This window comes from Dipodomys spectabilis, unplaced genomic scaffold (assembly GCF_019054845.1).
Source record: "Dipodomys spectabilis isolate Male_0828 unplaced genomic scaffold, ASM1905484v1 ptg000102l, whole genome shotgun sequence".
In the NCBI taxonomy this organism is placed as follows: Eukaryota; Metazoa; Chordata; class Mammalia; order Rodentia; family Heteromyidae; genus Dipodomys; species Dipodomys spectabilis.
The window spans coordinates 169,745-190,733 of record NW_024870779.1 but is presented as its reverse complement, the minus strand read 5'-3'; the positions used below and the strand labels follow the sequence as shown (position 1 = coordinate 190,733).

Sequence of the window (20,989 nt, the reverse complement as noted above, 5' to 3'; positions counted from 1 at the left end):
CAAGACCTATGACTAACGTATGCACACGTACATACATGCACACACACATACACACACAACCATGTTCTTTAATGAGAGCATTTTTTTCTTTTTTCCCCCAAATACTTATTGAAATTCACTACATATGTTTCACAATACTGTGGCATAGATATACTTAGCTAAGGTCACAAAGGCATTTTAACCTCCACAATGATAACCATCATCATTCTAATCTACAAAGCTTATGAACTCTATGAACTTTAACAATAAGATTATTTCTTCCAAATCGGGTGATATGTACTTTTCTTTCCTTTTGCTTAGTATCAGCTGTTTCCTCCTTCTCATTCTCTCCTTCCCATCACCACACTGGAGTTGCTTAGTTCACTTTCATCCATGTCCAGTGCAGCTGATGGGCCCCTCTGCTGTATTTTTTCACCACTTTCCACTGATTGTGTTCTGCTCCCACCTTCCCTCAAATGTACATGTGTTACACCAGATATGAGGTAGAGAATACAGAGCCATCTAAAAAAAAAGATAGGACAAATTAAGAAGTCCTTTGTTTCCTTGTCTTTAGGGTTCTTTTAGTCTCTGTATTACTTTACACACATATGAAGAGGTGCTTCGGTATTACAATTTGGCATTATTCAACCAAGACTGTCCTCTTTTGGCTTCACTGTGTATGAGTGTCTTGAGTCCTGTTCTTTAATAAAGAACAATTTCAAACTACATAAAAGGATACTTTAATGATGGACATATATTGTGTAGTAGAGAAGTGAAAATGTATTAAGAGTATTCTTTGTTGATAGTTATAGTATGTTCTTTAATTCTAAGAAATTCCTATGGTCAACAGGACACAAATTTCCATTTCCCTTTTCATTAAGCAGACTTGCAGGTCCTATTTTCCAGCAGGAGCACCAGCAGCTGAGGGCTGTATGGCTGAATATAAAACGAAGGAAGGATCCAAAAAAGTGGATCAGCCACGAAATAAATTTGTGTTTATTTTATGATTAAATTTAATCCCCTTCACCTTTCTTTTTAATTCAATGCAATATGTACCACGATGATAGCTATTAAAGGTGAAAGGATTAATTAAACTATAATTATCTGATAAGACTAGCATACTAACCTGATTTAGGGCAGATTCACCTACTTCAACTAAAAATACTGGACAGCAAAAACTCAATGGGAATAACGAAATAAAATTAACTCTGCTGTTCCTGTTCCTAATATATAAGCTAAGTAATCTCTGTATTATTTAAATGAAGAGTCAGATTGTGTTTTAAAGATTTATTAATAAGAGCTCTGAGTACAAATAAATTTAATTTGCCATTTAGAAAAAAATGGTTCACTTTTTAAGGTTCATCTGTAAGCATTGTTCATTAAAAAACCCATTCTCTACATTATAAACTCAAATTTTCAAACTTAACAAAATAATGCTTTTCAGCTTGTGAATTAATTTTAGGTTTAATTTTAATAATTCTGTCTTGTTACATCAGTTAAGGAGACCATAGGTAGACAAAAGCATGAGAATAATTGATCTGGATATTTTTTTCCTAAAAAGCTTTTAATTAAAAAATACCTAAAATTAGAACACTTGCAGCAAAAAAAGCATCTATGAACAAATTAACAATACATAATTATTTTAGTACATACTGCATTACAAATAATATGTTTACATATATTCAAATGATTTGCTATAGCAAATATTTATATAGCTGTCAAAACTTCTCAGTAACACTTTAACACTCTGGGGAGATTCTATTCCTAATAAATGACAAGAACACCATTTAATAGATGACAAGTGATATATATGTTAATCAGAGGTCTGACCAGGTAAGTCTTATCAACTGGCCATGAAATGAGATTCATTAATAAGCATTTAAAGGAATGCAGATAAAATACCAACTCTTGCCCCTCATCAGGATATATGATTAGCATCAGAAATCCAACCATGAGCAAAAACAGCCAGTTCAAACAACTCCTCTTAGTATTCTAAAGTGCCAACTCTAGGCTTTCCTTCTTCTGGACAAGTGCTGTCACTCTTGATTCAACAGTGCTTACTCGTTGGCTGGTGGCACATTATTGCTTCTTCAAGACCAGCCATATCCCACACATTCCTTTGCAGCTGAAGTGAACTACAAATAGCTGAAAGGAAACCAGTGCATTTCAAGAGAAAATTATCTGCCTTACCCAGTAGGGCAGAACCCCCAACTCTTAAACACTTTGATCAAAGTATGCTGCTACCTTGGAAACATAATAGGGTTGAAAATCTTTCTCTACTGAGATGCAATTTCTTCAATGGCTTGTCATTTGGTATGAAGTCTTACATTCAGCCATTGAGATACTAAGAATGTTTTAGAGTAAGGACAGGAATCACACCAGGAGTCGCAGCAAGGAGACAATCCACACAAACAAAAAGGCATCTGAGACCAGCCTGAGGTGCTCACAGTGCTGCAGGCGAGCAGCTTCAGAGATGAGATTGAGAGTGAGTGGTGTGAACTGTGGGTACTCGCAGAGGAATGAGTCACCGCTGTCATTCCTGAGCAGCTCAGCCTTGCCTCCCAGGACAGGGACTTCGTCCCAGTCCATAAAGTAAGGGTCCAGACTCCCCACCACAGATTTGCTCCGTTCAATTCCACTCGACAGTCAATGAGAAAAGAACAGTTAGCTCAGTGAAAATCTGAACAATAATAAATAGTGACTTTCAGGGAAGTCAAACTTCCTACAGAGCTGGTGTAAGAGGTAAAACCATAAAGTCAAAACCATGTTAGAGACATCTCTATTTTTGGTTTCATTCAAAAGAGCCCCTGGTATTCTCTCAAACTAGCGATGTGGGTCAATATGATCTACTTTTTAATTGCACTGTAACTTAGCTACAAAAATCATTCCTCAATAAGAAATGTGTAATATTCAAAGTCTAGAGGTTTATAATAAATACTGTATTAAAATATTTTAATATTTACAACTGAAAACCATATAGTCAGTCATTTTCAATTTCATCTTCTACATAATCAAATGCTTTCAGCGTTGGCTTATTATTTGCATGTTTCAATCGGTGTCTATTTGGATTAAAATTTCTTCCTTCACCAAGGAGGAAGTCTTCATTTTCATCCTGTTCTCTAACCCTGCTGTGTTTCTCACCTGTGCAAAAATTCAGAGGGTCACAGTCCCCTCTGCTGGTAGGCAGAGAGCCTGGGTCGCTGCCCCTTGCGGAAATGGCACTGCTGGCACTAGTGCCAAATAGTTGCTCCATCAGGTTAGCTTTTCTCCCCCTTCTTGCGATTAAGTCCACACCATCTTTATTGAAGTTATCCATGTTGTCTTTTGGCAAACCTACAAGGCTACTTTTTTGGTTACACGGGGCGCCAAATAGTTGCTCTATCAAGTGAGCTTTTCTCTCCTTTCTTGCCATTAAGTCTACACCACCTTTACTGGAGTTATCCATACTGTCTTTTGGCAAATCTACAAGGCTACTTTTTTGGCTACACGGATTGGACTTCCCTGACATTTTTACAAATGAAGGCACGTAACTCCCAAATGAAAAGTCATTTGGAGATGCTGGACTTCTAATGTTTCCTGGATTCAGAGCATCTCCTTTAGGTGTTGCAAAACCGATGTCCTGCAAATGATGTCCATTGAACGATCTCTCAGAGGGTTCAGGGGACATGTTTGCTTTAGTGCTTCTCACCAGGGCGCGCAGTTTTGTTTCCAACTCAGGGAACAAGGGTGCAGAATGATATTTCCGGGTCTGAAAATCTTGGAGTTCTTTGTTGATTTCATTCGGTTTAGCAAGGAACATTTCCCTCTTGACTTCTTCTTCCTCTTCTTCTAATTTGTCAACCTGTTGAAGCTGATATATTTCCATTTGGCACTGCCCAGTTTCCAACTCTGGCTTTTCTTCTGTTTCTAGTAAAGGTATCTTTTCATCTTGTTTTTTGTCAATCTCTTCTCTCTCCCATTCTATATGAAATAAAATTGCATAGATTTTTATGGAACTATTGCTAAAAAGGAAAAGTCAATTCCTATCTTTCACAAATTAACATTTTGAAATGTAACTTGGGTATTATAAGTACAGTGAGGATGTACTTAATATTTCATTTCTGTACTTCATACTCTAGGATTAAGGAATAATATTTAATACATCTTGCATTTAAGATCCACTTTTACAGGGAAAAACTCTTCAATACTAAATAGGGTCACTATTTTTTTAACAACAAATATAATGCTGTACATATTCTGATGGGTTGTGGGAAGGATGGATGGATGCATGAATGGATGGATGGATGGATGGCTAAAGACTATTATACTTAACCTCTAGATGCCATGTCCTGAGAAAGATATGACAGTCTTCATGCAATATTCTGACAGCAGATACAGTAACTAAAATCTAACAGAAAACTTCAAACTCTAAATGCAGAACATTCTATTTTTAAACATGCATCTGAAATAATCAAAAATTTTAATCTCACAAAATAAAAATAAAAACCAAGAAACTGCTCTTAGACTACAGACTGGAAAGAAATGAAAAATGAAACATGATTTATAATGTTTTCTAGAAGGGAGAAAACACTACAAGTAGCAGTATTGTGTCTACAATATGGATATAGCTAAATGCAGTGTATCAAAGTTAAACTTCCTGAATTTGAAAATTATACTGGAAAAAAAAAAAGAACCTCGGGGAAGGTAGGGAGGAAAGGGATGGTAGGGGGAAAACAATGGAGGGGGTAACAATGCTCAATAGGAAGTGTACTCATTACCTTACTCATGTAACTGTAACCCTCTGTATAGTATCTTTACAATAAAAAATAAAAAATATTTTTAAAAAAGAAAATTATACTGGAATGATGGTAAGAGAATGACTATGTTTGGGAGAAAAATACATGGAAGTATTTAAGGACTTGGGCACAAGTATAATTCATTCTTAAATAGTTGTGTACTATTCTTGCCACTTTTCTATAATTTTGAAGTTATTTTCAAACAAATTAAAACTATCAAATATGTCAGAACACTACTAATCTCCTAACTTCAATAACACGAAAACATTCCCACTAATATAAGATCTAGACAGTCTCCGAAAACAAAAACAAAAACAAAGAGGTCGGGCCAGGCATTGGTGGCTCATGCCTATGATACTAGCTACTCAGGAGCTCTGTGGATCACGTTAGAGCACTAGCATTCAGTAAAGAAGCCCTGAGGTTAAGCACCAGGACTGGTGTGCATGAGCACACACACATGAACATGCACATGCAAACAAACACACAGACACACAGACACACAGACACACACACACACACACACACACACAAAGTCACTTAAAAGCACAAAGATAAGTGATGGTAGTCTGCTATTTTATTTTTTTTCCTGTTGTCTAGAAAAAATTGAGCATTAATCCCTAATTTTCTTTTCTGTAGTAGTGTAACACATGAAACCATCCTGTTTCACACATTAGCCAAGGGTGATAATGTAAATACCTAGCTTCTATTTCAAGGTTATACTGTGTTTAAACATACATGATCATACACACATACACATACATATATCTATGCAACAATGGTTATAATTTTATGGTCCATGAACTTCAGCTCAAAACAACAACAAAATTTTTCTTTAAGCAGGATGTAGTATAGTTCTATACTGCGTGATTATACATCCACACTATATACATTAATTATATACATAATAACTGATATAATGTATATAATTAATGTATATAGTGTGTAACTAATACATTCCCCTGTGCAACTAATACATTCAACAGGGTAGAGTCTGGGATCCCTTGCTCATGCTTGTAAGATATTCTGTCCAGACAGAAATAAACTTAGTCCTAAAGTTCGTTTCCATTATCTACAAACTCTGTGAATTGGCTCACTGAATTTACATTAACTCTGAGCATATTAAAGACTTAGTTTATAAGGTAAAATCAAAGAACAATGATAGGAATGTATACAGGACAACATAACTCTCTGATGTTTCAGCTTAAGCTAGTCTGTGGACTACAGCTTCAAGGCCAAGCTCCAAATGGCAGCCGTCCTCCAATTATTTCTTCAAGTTTTACTTAAAACCAAAGCATGTTTTTCCTTTTTATCTAAGTTGTGTCTTTGTGGAACTTATCTACCTGAACTTGTAATTTGTTCAAATGTTCGTGACTCTTTTTTTTTTTTTTTTTGGGTCTGGTCGTGGGGCCTGAACTCTGGTTTTGGGCGCTGTCCCTCAGCTCTTCAGCTCAAGGCTAGCGCTCTACCACTTTAGCCACAGCGCCACTTCCAGCTTTTTCTTTTTTGCTTACGTGGTGCTGAGGAATCGAACCCAGAGCCTCATGCATGCAAGGCAAGCGCTCTACCACTGAGCCACCTTCCCAGCCCTGTTCGTGACTCTTGATACACTGCTTCCTACAACTGCACTTGCCTTTTTTTGTTCTGCACAAACAATTTACAGTTTAGTGGGAAGACATCAAGGGGCCCTGACCCTTCCTTTATCCAGGGACTCACACCCCGTGTAAACCAACTCTATTACGTACCACTCTCCAGCTTCTCCTCCTCCTGCTCTACGATGGGCTCTCCTTGATCTTCACCGGACTCTTCTTCCTCTACCGGTAAAGGCAGAACAGTGTGTTCCTTGTGTTCCTCTTGCTCTGGGGACTCCAGATTCTATGGTGAATTTTTAAATGCAAATCCACACATAGGGGAAGAGGAAATATCAAATTAGAAATTAAAGCCAATTTTCAGTGAATAAAGCAACAAATCAAATCACATGTTCTTCTGCCGCGAATGGTGCTTCTAGTTAAAAATTTAAACAAGAATTTATGAACTACATCAGAGCCACTATAGTGGAAATAAAACCAACAACCTACACAAATTTCTGAAGATAAGTTGCAGAAGAGCTGTTTCTTTAGGCAAAATAACTCAAATCTGGTTATTAATCAAGTTAACTAGAAATGGCTGAAGAGAAGCTGAAGAAACATGTAACACAGCTGGTGACAGCTGAACTGAGCTGTTCAAGTCTACATTATGTCCAAAGTCTCCAAGTAATGAAGTTCTATACTATTTAAATCAAATAAGGATGCTACATACTTAAAATTCCATAAATAATAAGGAATTTTAAGTTTATTATGGTTCCTTGCAAATATCTCTGGTGTGATTTTCCTTAATAAAAATAAAGCATGGATTGTTGTAAAGATTCCATAGTATTGTCCCCTGGTATCCGTTTTCATTTTCTTCCTTTTAGAAACAATCCCCTGTGTGTTAAGCAGGGCACAGAGCTTCTCAGATGGAGACACTGTCGGCCACCCCTGCAGCTAGACAGGACCAGGGTGAGGCGGGTGGAAGTGCAGGTGCAACTCCAGATCACATTTGTAAGCACAGCTTGCCCGCTGCTTCCTCATTCCCTTTGTTCACTGGGAGATGAGGCCACTCCAACCACAAACATGAGGGCTACAGTCCCAAATGGAAGATCAGCACAGCAGCTCGCCAGCCCTGGACTGCACACTGATTTTATCCACTACAAGAAGAAGCGCCTTCTCTTATCTCAGCCCCCATACTGGTGTCTTTCTAATTGCAGCATGAACTGGACTCTGGGCTGCCACTGGCTGAGGACTTATTCATGCAGGTTTCGGAGGAGCTTTAGAAACATCATGGTTAATTACCACCCTTTACACATGAGGAAACTGAGGCCCTAAAAATTCACACCACTGAAATGTTGGCACCTGGATTCAATGAAAAAGCAGAGCCAAGTCTAAGACCACACTCTTTCCAGCAGGGTGCTGGCTCTGAATCTTCTAGTACAAAAAAACCAATTATATATATATATATTAGACCACTTTTGGGGCTGGGAAGGTGGCTCAGTGTAGAGTGCTTGCCTCACTGGCAAGCCCTGGGTTCAATTCCTCAGTACCACATAAGCAGAAAAAGCCGGAAGTGGCACTGTGGCTCAAGTGGGAGAGTGTTAGCCTTGAGCTGAAGAGCTGAGGGACAGCACCCAGGCCCAGAGTTCAGCCCCCACAACTGACCAAAAAAAAAAAAAAGAAAGAAAAGTTTTCTTTGAAATTTAAATTGCATCTATTAATTAACATGAATTTACAGAGACATGGTATTAAAACTCCTTTTCAATAAAGGTACAATATATACCCCTCTTGAAATGGTACAATACACTCCACTTGAAATGGTACAAATTCAGATTAGCATTCATTTAATCTATAAAATTTATTTATTCAATCTATAAGATTTTTCCCATGTAGAATGCCAAAAATTTAAATCTGGGTAAATTCCTTACGAATGATTTGAAAATGATCAGCGTTTCCTATTAAACACAGAACTTTGAAAATTAAGACTGTCTAGCTGAATAAAAGGTAACCTCTTTAAGCAAATTCTTGTCTTTTACCTCCAACCTAGTAGAAAGCATAACCAGTCTCTGAAGCAGCTGAAAAATGCAACATGAACCAAAAGAGTAAATCCTGAAAAATTTAACAAATTATACAGATGAGTTTCTTTTTAAAAGGATATCTGAATATTTACAAAGAGACAGCACTACTTCCACTACTAAAACTGTACCAAGTCTGAAAGACCATTTTTAGGAATAACTTTAAACCTAAACCTAAAGTTGGGCAGAAAATCATACTGCTGCACTCACCAAAGAATGATGTTCTGATTCCTCCTGTTTGTTTTTGAAATCCATAATTGTCTGTGGTATTATAGAAAATTCTTCCTGTCCATCTTCAGTGGTTTGTACTCCCTTTGTACACAGGTCTGTAAAATCACTCTGGCATGAAACTACCATGAAAATTGGAAAAGAAGTTTTTTGATCTCATTCAACACTGCTAACATTTATTCAACTGGCATAAGCTCATCATCTAAATAAACTGATGTACTTTTGACTCAGCTCAGTAAACACTCATTTTTGTGTCTGGGATTTACTAGCAGGTATGTATGATTTGGGAGCAATTCTTCCTTTAAATGGCCCTACACTTCTACGAAGTTTATATTTAAAAATTGTGCAATTCCTAGAATGATTGTACTTTGCTAAAAATAGAGCAAAGCTATTTGCATAATATAAAATATTTATGAGTGAAATAATACCTGTGATTTCCTGAGAAACACAATATCAAAACTAAGAAAAATAAATGAAATTACCAAAAAGAGTAATCTAGGCAATGTTTAAGTGGAAGTTCATTGAATCTTTAACTCTATTGTGTATGTTTATATATTTTCATAAGGGTTTTCAAAATCACAGTAGGAATTTTTTTAAGTTATTCAAAACATGATTCCAACAACCTTTCTTCATGTGTTAAAACTTACAAAAATTGAAAGACTTCTAAAGATTATGAAAACTAAAATTGTAAAAAAAAAGTAATTTATATATTTGTATGAGATTCTGCATTCTACTTTACAATATTAATAAATAATAGCTATAATAGTTATAACCCATACTATACTATAGTATAATACTGTTGTCTTAATATAGTAGCTACCATACCATTCTTTCTTGGAGCAGGTTCTTTTTCTTTCTTTGGAGATGACTTGGGCAGACGGTTAGAATATATGTTTTTATTCTCCAGTTCTCTCTCCTTTTCCTAAACATAAACCCAATACAATGTAAGCAAGTAGAATCTCAGCTTAAATAGCCTTCACTTAGGCAACTGGCTGACAACTTTCTTGCCAAATGGAAATATACTGAGTTCAACTTCCCTGTGTAATTACCAAACCACAGAAAGAAATGTCTCCAGTACCCTTGGGTTAAGAGAGACAATGACTTCCCAGTAAAGAAAGGCTACAGGTCCTACGGCTTCCGGGGAGGGGGAAGAAGGGGAGGGAAAAACAGGGTATATGGAAGAGAGAACAAATAAGAATAAAATAGATTTTAGTTTCCACACTCCTACCTGATAAAGCTAGTAATTCTGTCACTATCACCCAGGCTTAGTCAGAGACAAAGAATGAGTTAGCATCTCTTAATGAGAGTTCTCAGTGATGGAGGATTTTAAAATGAGAGGTTGGGTGCATTGATTCACTTCTGATTCCAGCCAGCTACACAAGAAGGCCTAGCGAGAAGGCATAGCTGGGACCTTAATCTAAGGCTGGCTTCAGGCAGAAACCTGAGACCCTACTGGAAAAATACCTCAAGCAAAAAGTGATAGAGCACTTGCCTAACAAGTATGCCTAACAAGTCTCAAGCCAAACCATACACACCCCTCACCTCCAAGGAAATTGGCCATGGCGTTAAACATTGGTGTGCTTTAGCATTTGGGAGCTATGACTTTTTCTAAGAATTGGATTAACAGAAAAAAAAATCTATGGAAGACATTGGCCAGGTATAGTGGCATATATCTGTAATCCCATCTACTGAGAAGGTAGAGGATTATAGTTTGTCGGGCAAAATAGTTGGCAAGACCCTATCACATGTCTATAATCGCAACTAGATGAGAGGCTGAAGAAAATGGTTAAAAGTTGGTCCCAGCAAAAGTGTGAGACTCTGTCTAAAAGTTTACAAGAGAACTGAGGTGTGATTCAAGTATTAAAGTGTTTGCCTAGCCGGGTACCAGTGGCTCAGGCCTGTAATCCTAGCTACTCAGGAGGCTGAAAAATCTGAGGATCACAGTTTGAAGCCAGCCCAGGCAGAAAAGTCCCCATGAGACTTTTATCTCCAATAAACTACTCAGAAAAAGCAGAGGCCTAGCCTTGAGCACAAAGTGGCTCAGGGACAGCCCCAAGACCCGCAAAAAAAGAGAAAAATGTGCTTGTCTAGAAAGCACATGACCCTGAAAAGAAAAAAGCTATATAAAGTAGTGCATACTTTTGTGTAATTCTATATAAAATTTCACCCATCAATGACCTCTAGATAAAATTAAGAATACTTGCCTTAACATAATTAACTGATATGAATACTTTTTTTTTAGCAACAATGAAAATGAAGGACATGCTTAAAACAACTTTAAATATAATCACATCTGAGGAAGAACATCAGATTATCCATTCATCCAACACAAACTCCAGTTCCTTTGAGGTATTTTTCTGTTTATTTGTTTGCTAGTGCTTGGGCCTGAGTGTGTCTCTGAACTCTTTTGCTCAACCCTAGTGCGCTATTATTTCAAAAACACTTCCACTTCTAGCTATTTGCTAGAAATAAGACTAAGTTAGATATAAGAATAAGATAAAAATCTCATGGACTTTCCCACCCAAGTTGGCTTTGAACCATGGTCCTCAGATCTCAGCCTCCTCAGCAGCTAGGATTATAGATGTGAGCCACTGCCCCCAGATAGTTCCTATAATTTCCTCCAGAATTTCCCCTTACATTTGTCTTGTTGCTACATGATACTTTGCTTTGTAATAGTGATTATACTAACAAATCATTTCTTCTAAGTACCAAAGATAACATTAGAATTCTATAAATTGTATTATATAAACTTTCAAATGTGAATAGTGTTTTAGAATACCAGGTTTCTATGTAACTTACATGGTGGGAAAGCTATGCCATTTGACATAAAAATTTTACCTTCAGTTTGTGGTATAGCCTTTGCAGCTCCTTTTGTAGAACTTTGTTTTCATCCTGAGCCGCATATGCCCTTTTCCTCTCAGCAAGCAGCTGACGTTGAAAACTGTTCGTACTCAGCTCAAGGCTTTTTGAAAGTTCCTATGTGTACAAAAAATAGAACAAAGTTAAGCCAATAGTAAAACATATTAAACAGTGCCAGAAAGATGTTTTGGATGATGGTGCACAAGAATTACAATACAGGCTGGGCTTTGTGGTCATGAACGTAAAGCCAGCCAGTAAATATTTTTACCAACCATCTAATAAGACACCAGTTTTTCATAATGGAAATAAATTCTCAGGCATTTGTCTGAGGCACATCTGTAGCCGTTTAAATTGGATATCAAAGACAGCAAAAAGAAGAGAAGCACAGGCTTTTGGAAATCATGATATGGGTATAATTTAACATGACAGTTAAAACTATGTAAGTATTCAAGGTACAGAATACATTGAAAAGAATTGCATGAAAACAGCAGAAATTTCCATGGACCAAGGGGTTTTAAATACTTTAAAATATGAAGAATTTTAAGTACTTTCTTCTAAAATCAGTTGTCAAAGTGCTGTTCTTAACTTGTGAACTTACTTGCCTCTTACTTATGAAATATTATCAAATCACAAAGAAAAAATAAAAATAAAAGACAGTTGCAATTTCAGTACTATATGCTCATGACTGCCAACAAGGCTGTGGGTAATTGAGACTTTCCCATATTTTCTTCAGTCAGCATCATAAATGCCTAAGAAGGTCCAGAGAGAAACGTCACCCAGAACCGGCCTTGTTCTCACACTTGCTTCTCTCAACGGCCTCCCTCCTCCAGCCCAATGATGTCCGAGCACATGCTGCTGAGAAGACGAGGAGGGAGCACTACACTGCGGGCGCTGATTCCTACCCTACTCCTGCTGGGCAGCACCTGGCCCACGCCACCGTCTGCTCACAGGACAAGTGCCCAGGCCTCTCCTGACCTCTCCTGCGGTAGCCAGTGAGGGAACCATGACTGGTGAAAGGCTGGTCTCAACAGTGCTGGAAGAAGTCCTCATGACCCCGCAGAAGCCACCACTCCCACTGTATGTGTAGTAGTTACTCAAGGTGTACTCCACATGCTCTGCAGTCTACCTCACACCACTGTGAAACACCGTGTCCACAACAACACTGGGTCACTTCAACAACAGCACAGTATGCTGTGTCCAGATCTCATTTATCACAGGCAAAGAACCCACAAGGGGATTATACAGTGAAATATACTCAACATGGAAAACAAACCAATATTCCAAGACACATCTTCAGGAGAAACCCACTTACTAAACAGGCCATCACATAAGAAATATAGATTCCAGATGATCAAATCTCGACATAGGAGCACAAGAAATATGAGGAAACCATTACTATAGTGCTTCCTAAAGATCAGGTTCCAAAGACAATGAAGTGCCTGATAAAGAATTCAAGTAAGTTAATTTTATGTTTGTGCTGGTCTTGGGGCTTCAAGTCAGGGCCTAAGCACTGTCCCTGAGCTGTTTTTCTCAAGGCTAGCGCTCTACCAATCGAACCACAGCTCCACTTCTAGCTTTTTGGTGGTTAATTGGAGATAAGAGTCTCCTGCCTGAGCTGGCTTAAAACTGTGATCCTCAGATCTCAGCCTCCTGAATAGGTGGTGTGTGCTACCGCCACCCAATTCAAATAAATTATTTTTAAAATAAGATAAATAGTTGAATTCAGAAGGTAATGCTGGATATGATTGAGAAAGTTATCAGAGATTGACATATTTACAAAAAGAAATAATCAGATCTCAGAAACTCAGTTGAAAGCCTCAACAATAAACTAGATTATATAGAGGAATGTCTAATAGAGCTTGAGACATATCACACTTTTGAAATGAATGAAGAGATTACTTATGATCTTTGAGACACTATTAAATGATCCAGTATCTATATATCTAAAGAGGTGAACCATGAAGTTCGAATATTACCAATACAATAAACCATCTGGATATTAATGATTAAATAAACAGACTAAATAAATGATATAAATATAAACAGACTGGTTCAATAAATTAAAAAAACAGTGCTCAAAAATATGCTGCCTTCAAGAATACATTATCTAACCAGTGAGGTCACATAGTGAAAGACTGGAAAACAATACTTGAAACAATGGAATACTAAGGCAAAAAGGACTAGTTGCGTTAATTATCTAACAAAGACAAAGTATAAGAACAAAAATGGTTACTACATAATGAGTATCAATTCATCAAAAATACATGACTATAAATGTATATAAATCTGTCAGATTACCCACTTAAAAAAAAGCTATTAGAAATAAAGGAAGAGGTAGGCTTTAGTACAATGAAATTTGGGATTCCAATACTGCATACTCATTATGAAAAGACAACCCAGACCTTCAAAAAATAAGAATTAAGCTATCCTATAGAGTAAGTGCACTTATTCATCTATCCAAATGCTGAAGAACACAGCACTATTTACATCAGTGCATGCAATTTTCTCTAGAATGCAACATAAATTAGGCCACAAAATAAGTCAACAAATTCAAAATACTGGAATCATACCATGCATCTTTTCTGATCACAACAGAATGGAAATATAAACAACAAAAGAAATTATGGGTCAATACTCCTGATGAACATGAGTGTCAGCATTTAACACATTACTAGTAAATAGAACTGACCAGCATAAAAATAATGGGAATATGGTGGAGGGGGTTAATTTGTTCAGTTTTGTTCCATGCACAGTGTGCATGTGTGGAAAGATCACAAAATTCCCTCATACTACAAATGCATGCAAATTCAAAAACTTTTTTAAAAGATAATTGAAGTGGCCTCATTAAAGGATATAATATAGTTCAACAAATCCAGATTAAAAAAACACAATATGCAAATTAATACAATGTTAGGCAAAAATGATGTGATCATCTCAACAGATGCCAAAACATGTATAAGTCTCTCAATTCAATCTTCAGCACCACAAAAAAATTAAAAGGTGCACAAAAAGTATTTGCTAAAAATTAACATTGTTTCAGGATCAAATTCTTAAATAATTAGGTATAAAAGAATTGCACCTCACCAGGCACCAAGAGCTTGTGCCTGTAATTCTAGCTACTCAAGAGGCTGAGATTTGAGGATGGAAGTTCAAGCCAGCCCAAGCAGGAAAATTTGTGAGATTCTTATTTCCAATAAACCACCAGAAAACTGGAAGTGGTGCTGTGGCTCAAGAGAAGAGTGTTCGCCTTGAGTTGAAGAGCTGAGGTACAGCACCCAGAGATCAAGCTCCATGACCGACCAAAAAAAAAAAAAGAATTGTATCTCAATATAAAACAGGATATGGGCTGGAAAGGTGGCTCAGTGGTAGAGTGCTTTCCTTGGCTGAGCCCTGGGTTCGATTCCCCAGCACTACATAAGCAAAAAAAAAAAAAAAAAAAGAAAAAAAAGCCAGAAGTGGCGCTGTGGCTCAAGTGGTAGAGCGCTAGCCTTGAGCTGAAGAGCTGAGAGACAGCGCCCAGGCCCAGAGTTCAGGCCCCATGACCAGACCCCCCACCAAAAAAAAAAAAAAAAGCAGGATATATAGTAAACCAACAGCCAAGAGCAAATTGGATGTGGAAAAAAATGAAAGTACTTCCTCTAAGATAAGGAATAAGGCAAGTGTGTCCACCCTCAGTGATCTTATTAAATAGAATTCTAGATATGTTAGCAATAAGCAGTTTAGCACACTGAGGCAAGAAAAGGAAATACAAGGAACAGCAAAGGAGGACATCAGATTATCCATTTACAGCTGACATGAGTCTATAGCCACAAATCATGATGACTCCAAAAGAACCATCATAACTGAAAGCAATCAGAACAGAAGCAGCTCCAGCACACTCCTGGTTCTGGGTCAATCCAGTGACTAAATAATAAAAAAAAACAAATATGGAAAGTTGTTTCTAATCCACAGCAACATCAGTGAGATTATAAGGAACAATAGGGAAAAAAACAGAAGAAAACAAACAACATACAAAACTCATGTATAGTTTTCTATAAACACTAATGAATTTGCCAAGAAAGAAATCATAAAAACACTCACAAGAAACACAGATGGACACACTACCAAGGAACACACTTAACTAGGGAAGTGAAAGGCTTATATAATAAAAATTGTAAAACTTTGATGAAAGAAACTGAAGACACTAAAGGTACGTCTCCTATTCATGTGGACTAGAAAGACTGGTTTACTGTTCTATGCCCATAATGCTCAAAGTGATCTAAAGGGTAAATGTAATGTCCATAGAAATTTCAATGACATTTTATACAGAAGCAGAAAGCAACATTAAATTCATATGAAAGCATAAAGGAGTCCAAATAGCCAAAATAACTATACCAAAAAGAGCAAAACCAGAGCGATCACTAGTTGATTTCAAACCATATTAGAATCATAGTAACAAAAACATAATAGGCATGAATACAAACCCATAAACCAGTGAGACAGAAAAAAGAATGTAGAAAAGCCCAGGCATCTACATCTACAGCCAGCTGATTTGTCTCAAAGGTGCTAAAATGTACATGAGGAAAAAGGCAGCCTCATCTACATATGGTGCCAGGAACACTGGATATGCAAATGTGGAAGACTGAAACTTGACCTGTATCTTTCATTCTGTCCAAAAGAAATTAACTCAAAATGACCCAAAACCTTATTATAAGAGATGAAAGTCAAAAATTTCAGAAAATTAGTAGGGAAACACTTCCAGATAGGGGAAAGGAATGATTTTCTTGGTTGGAGGCCAAAGCATAGGAAACAAAAATAAATACTGACAAATGGAGTGTAAGCATTCTCTTTTAGATTGCTGGCCGTCACAATGAGCTGCCGTGCTTGCTCTGTTCTGCCCTTCCTACCATGATGGATGAAACTGTGGCCCAAATAAATCCTTCCTCCTTTTAAGGTGTTTCACTTGGTTATTTTGACACAGGGACAAAAAGCTGACATAGAATATTGGGATTAAAAGAAGTGGGCAATTGTTTTGAGTAAACCTTGTTGTCTTTAAACCTCTGGAAACTGATGTTGAGAAAAGTTTGGAGAATCATGCTGAAAAAGAAAGCCTACCTGTCCATGGAGCTAGCTAGGTGGCTGCCTAGGAGCTCAGAATGCCAGCAGAAACACAATGAAGTCTGTCCATGCAGTGTCAGATGGCAAAGAGAACTGTATTAGGAATTGTGCTGGGAGCCATTAATGCCACAATAGTAAGTTACTAAACTTATGGAGGCTCTTGGAGAGACTGAATGCATTTTGCCTTGTGAGATGGACATACACCTATTGGGGGCCAGTGGTGAAATGTCCTGGTTTAGGTAAGTTTGGGTGTTAAGGTGGCAAGGGATGGACTCTTGACTGCCAACTTGGTTGGATTGAGAAGTGCCCAGAGATTCATAAAGCACACACCATGGTATGTCCGCGAGGGCATTCCAGAGAGGATGAACTAAGGGGGAGACCTCCCCTCAAGGTGGGTAACACCACCCTATTGGCTAGGAGCTAAATGGATTAAAGGGGAAAGAAGAAGAAATCCAGCTCAGGTAAGCAATCTCTCTCTGCTTTCTGACCTCCAGAGGTGAGCTGCTGTGCTCTCCCTGCTCTGATGGACTGAAGCTCTGAGGAAAATCAATCCTTCCTCTTTTAAAAGTATTGACAGATGGGATTTCATCAAACAAAAGTTTCTGCACAGCAAGGAAAAAGAATAAAGAGAGTAAAGAGATCACCAAAGACAGTAAGCCACTCATCTTGGCAGATGATTAAAATCCAAAATATACTTTTTAAAATTCAGAAAACTGTAAACACCAAATAGTTCAGGTAAAAATGGATATGTGATCTGAGTAAAAAGACAACTTCTCAGAAGAAGAAATAGAAATGGCTAACAAATGTAAAAAATATTATCATTATGCACTAAGGACATGAAAATCAAAACCAAGTATCAGGGCTGGGAATGTGACTTAGTGGTAGAGTGCTTGCCTAGCATGCACGAAGTCCTGGGTTTGATTCCTCAGTACCTCATAAACAGAAAAAGCTGGAAGTGGCACTGTGGCTCAAGTGGTAGTGCTTGCCTTGAGCAAAAGAAGCTCAAGGACAGTGCCCAGGCCCTGAGTTCAAGCCCCAGGACTGGCAAAAACAACAACAACCAAAAAAACCCAAGTATCATCTTACTCCACTTAAAATGGTTATTATCAAAGAATCAAAAAGCAATACCTGGGCCCCAGTGGCTTGCACCTGTAATCCTAGGTACACAAGAGGCGAGGTACACAAGAGGATTGTAGTCCAAAGCCTGCTAGACTCTTACCTCTAATTACAAGCTAAATGCCAGACATAGGGCTATCGCTCATGTGGTAAAGTGCTGTCTTGAGTAAAAAAATAAAAGCTAAGGGAGAACATTCTGGCCCTGACTTCAAACCCCAATATCAGAACCAAAAACAAAAATGAATAAACAAAAAAATCCAGTAACAAACATTGGTAAGGATATGAATAAAAAATGAGCCCCCATGGATACTGTGAGACGAAATATAAATGCACTCAGCCACTATGAGAAACATACAGAAGATCCTTGAAAAACTAAAATTAGAACAGATGATCCACATAGCTCACTCCTGGCTGTATATAAAGTTAGATTACAAAGAGTGACATGTATGCCCATGTTTACTGTGGCAATGCTGACAACAGCTGAGACAGGGACTCGGCCTAGCTACCCATGGACAAATGAGCCGATGAAGGCATTATGGTACACATACACAATGGAGTGTTACTTAACCCTAAAGAAGAATGAAGTCCTACCATTTTCAGGAAATAGAACTGGAGTCCATTATGGCAAGAAAAATAAGCCAGATTCAGAAAGGCAAGGATCACATGTTCTTTCTAATATGTGGAAAGAACAACAACAACAACAACAATAACAAAAACTCTACCAACCTGAAAGTAGAGAGTAGAAGACTGATTACTAGAGACTGAAAAGCATCCTAAAGGAGGGGAGTGGAGAAGAGTGGATGGATATAATCAATTCATAGTGTAGGCATATACTAAAATGTCACAATATACAACGGTTAACGAAATATGTTTTCAAAAACTTAATGACAAGTACAAAAATCTGAGGTAAAAATCAAGCATAAATTACTGCAAGCAACTAAGAATGAAATGTAAGAGTAAGAGTATTTTAAATACTACATGAAAAAAGTAAGTAGGATAAACAAAGCCACAACAGCAAACATCCAAATAAGTATTAAATACAGGAGTCAGAAATAAAAACATGACAAATGCTTAGAAAGGAAGTCAAAGGAGAACTGATATTACTATCATTTATTCTTTATTAACAAAGTAATATTTTACATTTGTTAAAGTATGTCTATATACCTCAGTCATAGTAATCCTAGCTCAGTGTTGTAACTCAATTCTGAAAACTTGGAGCTGACAGAAACGCAAGGCCAGGACACCATCTTTTATACCTTACAAGAATGCTTCCCATGGTATTCCTAGAAGGTGCTGGTTCAGCCTCTATACAAATACTTCTAGGGGCAGGAAGCTTAATTATTCAAAATGTACTTACTGCATTGACAATTTCAGTTACTAGGAAATTCTTCCTTATAAAGGACTAGAAATCAGTTTCCCAGTAATAGTCATTAGGTTTGTATTGCCTCAGAACAACGAAAGCAAATGTATTTCTCCATCAAATAATGGAGTTAAATTTTCCTTTGAAAATGTCCTGGGCTCCATGTCTATTTAGTTGTTTCTTACATGCCCGTCTATATGACATCCCAGTTGTCCTGTTGGCTAAATGACACTACGTTGCCTGAAATTTTAACCTGTCCATAGATGAGATCTAACCAGTACAATTAGTTGTTATTACGTCTGAGGACCAGGGCATGACCCTACTCCATAAACTCTTTTTCCCTCTCTGACTTTTTGAAGCAGCAATATGATTTTAGTATATAAAATGTTATACTTTTCATAACTTTATACTTTTTCGAGCTAAGACTTGAAAATATTTGCTACCCATTAAATGTATTTTTTTTTAAAAAACTGAGGACTTAATTTGATTAAATATCTTTTTGCTTGTCTGGGGCCAGATTTTGAGTCTGGGAGATCAATTAAATCTTGCTCTTGTCATCCGTCCTTCAAGTTAAGTCATCCTTCCTATCTTTGAACCTGTCACAAATGCCCCCTGATTTCACCAATCCAACCATCCATTCATTCTTCTAAGAAACACTAATGCTGCCAGACACTTGTGGCTCATACCTGTAATCCTAGCTACTCATGAGGCTGAAATCTGAGGATCACAGTTTAAAGCTAGGCCTGGCAGGAAAGCTGTGAAACTCTTGATTAACTACCAAAAAAGCTGAAAGTGGAGCTGTGGCTTACATGGCATAGTGTTAGCTCTGAGCACAGAAATCAAGGACAGCACCCAGACCCAATACATACACACACACAAATAATAATAAAAGGAAAGAAACATTACCTCTATGTCAGATATGTCTAGTGTGTACCTATGTATACAGACACATACACATATTTATACATGTATACATGTTTAAGGATATGCATCTTTTATACAACCCTAAATCTAAATCAATACCTACATTAAAAAGGGTAAGGTTCATCATATTATGATGTACTTACATAAAATGTAGACTTTTTTTTTTGCTGGTCCTGGGGTTTGAACTCCAGGCCTGGGTACTGTCACTGAACTTCTATGTGCTCAAGGCTAGCACTCTAACACTTGAAATACAGTGCCACTTCCAGCTTTTTCTGAGTAGTTTACCGGAGTTTATAAAAGTGTCATGGACTCTTCTGCCCAGACTGGCTTCAAAACCACGATCCTCAGAGCTTAGCCTCCTGAGTAGCCAGGATTACAGGTGTGAGCCACTGGCACCCAGCTAATATGCAGGTTTCTAAAAGCACAAAACTGATTTGGTCTGTTTTAGTGTTTTAGAATGCTATGCACAAAGTGCTGAAACACACTTTTTGGTGAAAAAAACAGTATTTCTAGCAATGTGCACAGTACACTAACTTAGTGAACAGATGTTAACTTACACAAGTAATGGTAATTTCTCACAGGAGGGACACTGACATTTCATCACCAGCCCCCTGTTATTTGAATTTCTAAGCTCCTCTTTAGTGCCTGTATTACTTTTTCAATAGAAAAATTACCTAAAATATATTAACACAAAATTGCTTTAACAATTGTTCTGAGTGAGTAGTTTCCAAGGTCATTCCAAATTTAATTTCTAAAAATATTTTAAACTTTATACTTACATCACTAATCTCATGATTTTACACGATAGATATAGATAGAATTAAAAAAAACAGTCAATTCTTTAAATTATTAGGCAATAACAATTAGGAGGATATAAATGAATGATTTTATTTTACAATTTACTTTTCAACACTAGAAAATTTTCATCACTCTAACATTAGAATAATTTTGTTGGTAGGAAGGAAAATGAAGGTTTGCCACTCTAAAAATATTCTGGGTATGTAAAAGGCT

The 20,989-nt window shown here is 37.3% G+C and overlaps 1 protein-coding gene across 2 annotated transcripts in view; it reads right to left on the bottom strand.

The window, feature by feature from the left end:
• Positions 1-1,251: 1,251 nt before the first annotated feature.
• Lca5 (lebercilin LCA5) overlaps positions 1,252-20,989 on the bottom strand; it is a 45,740-nt gene continuing 26,002 nt past the window's right edge. Inside the window, exons 4-9 of one of the 2 annotated variants that reach the window (XM_042687101.1) lie at positions 11,461-11,598; positions 9,448-9,544; positions 8,605-8,744; positions 6,497-6,626; positions 3,406-3,939; positions 1,252-3,276 (exon numbers count right to left, since the gene is read on the bottom strand). In XM_042687101.1, the coding sequence (XP_042543035.1) occupies positions 2,960-3,276; positions 3,406-3,939; positions 6,497-6,626; positions 8,605-8,744; positions 9,448-9,544; positions 11,461-11,598 (1,356 nt within the window). In that variant the 3' untranslated portion in view covers positions 1,252-2,959. Of the gene's footprint in view, positions 3,940-6,496; positions 6,627-8,604; positions 8,745-9,447; positions 9,545-11,460; positions 11,599-20,989 lie in introns of both variants that reach the window. The other variant, XM_042687100.1, reaches the window with a different exon arrangement.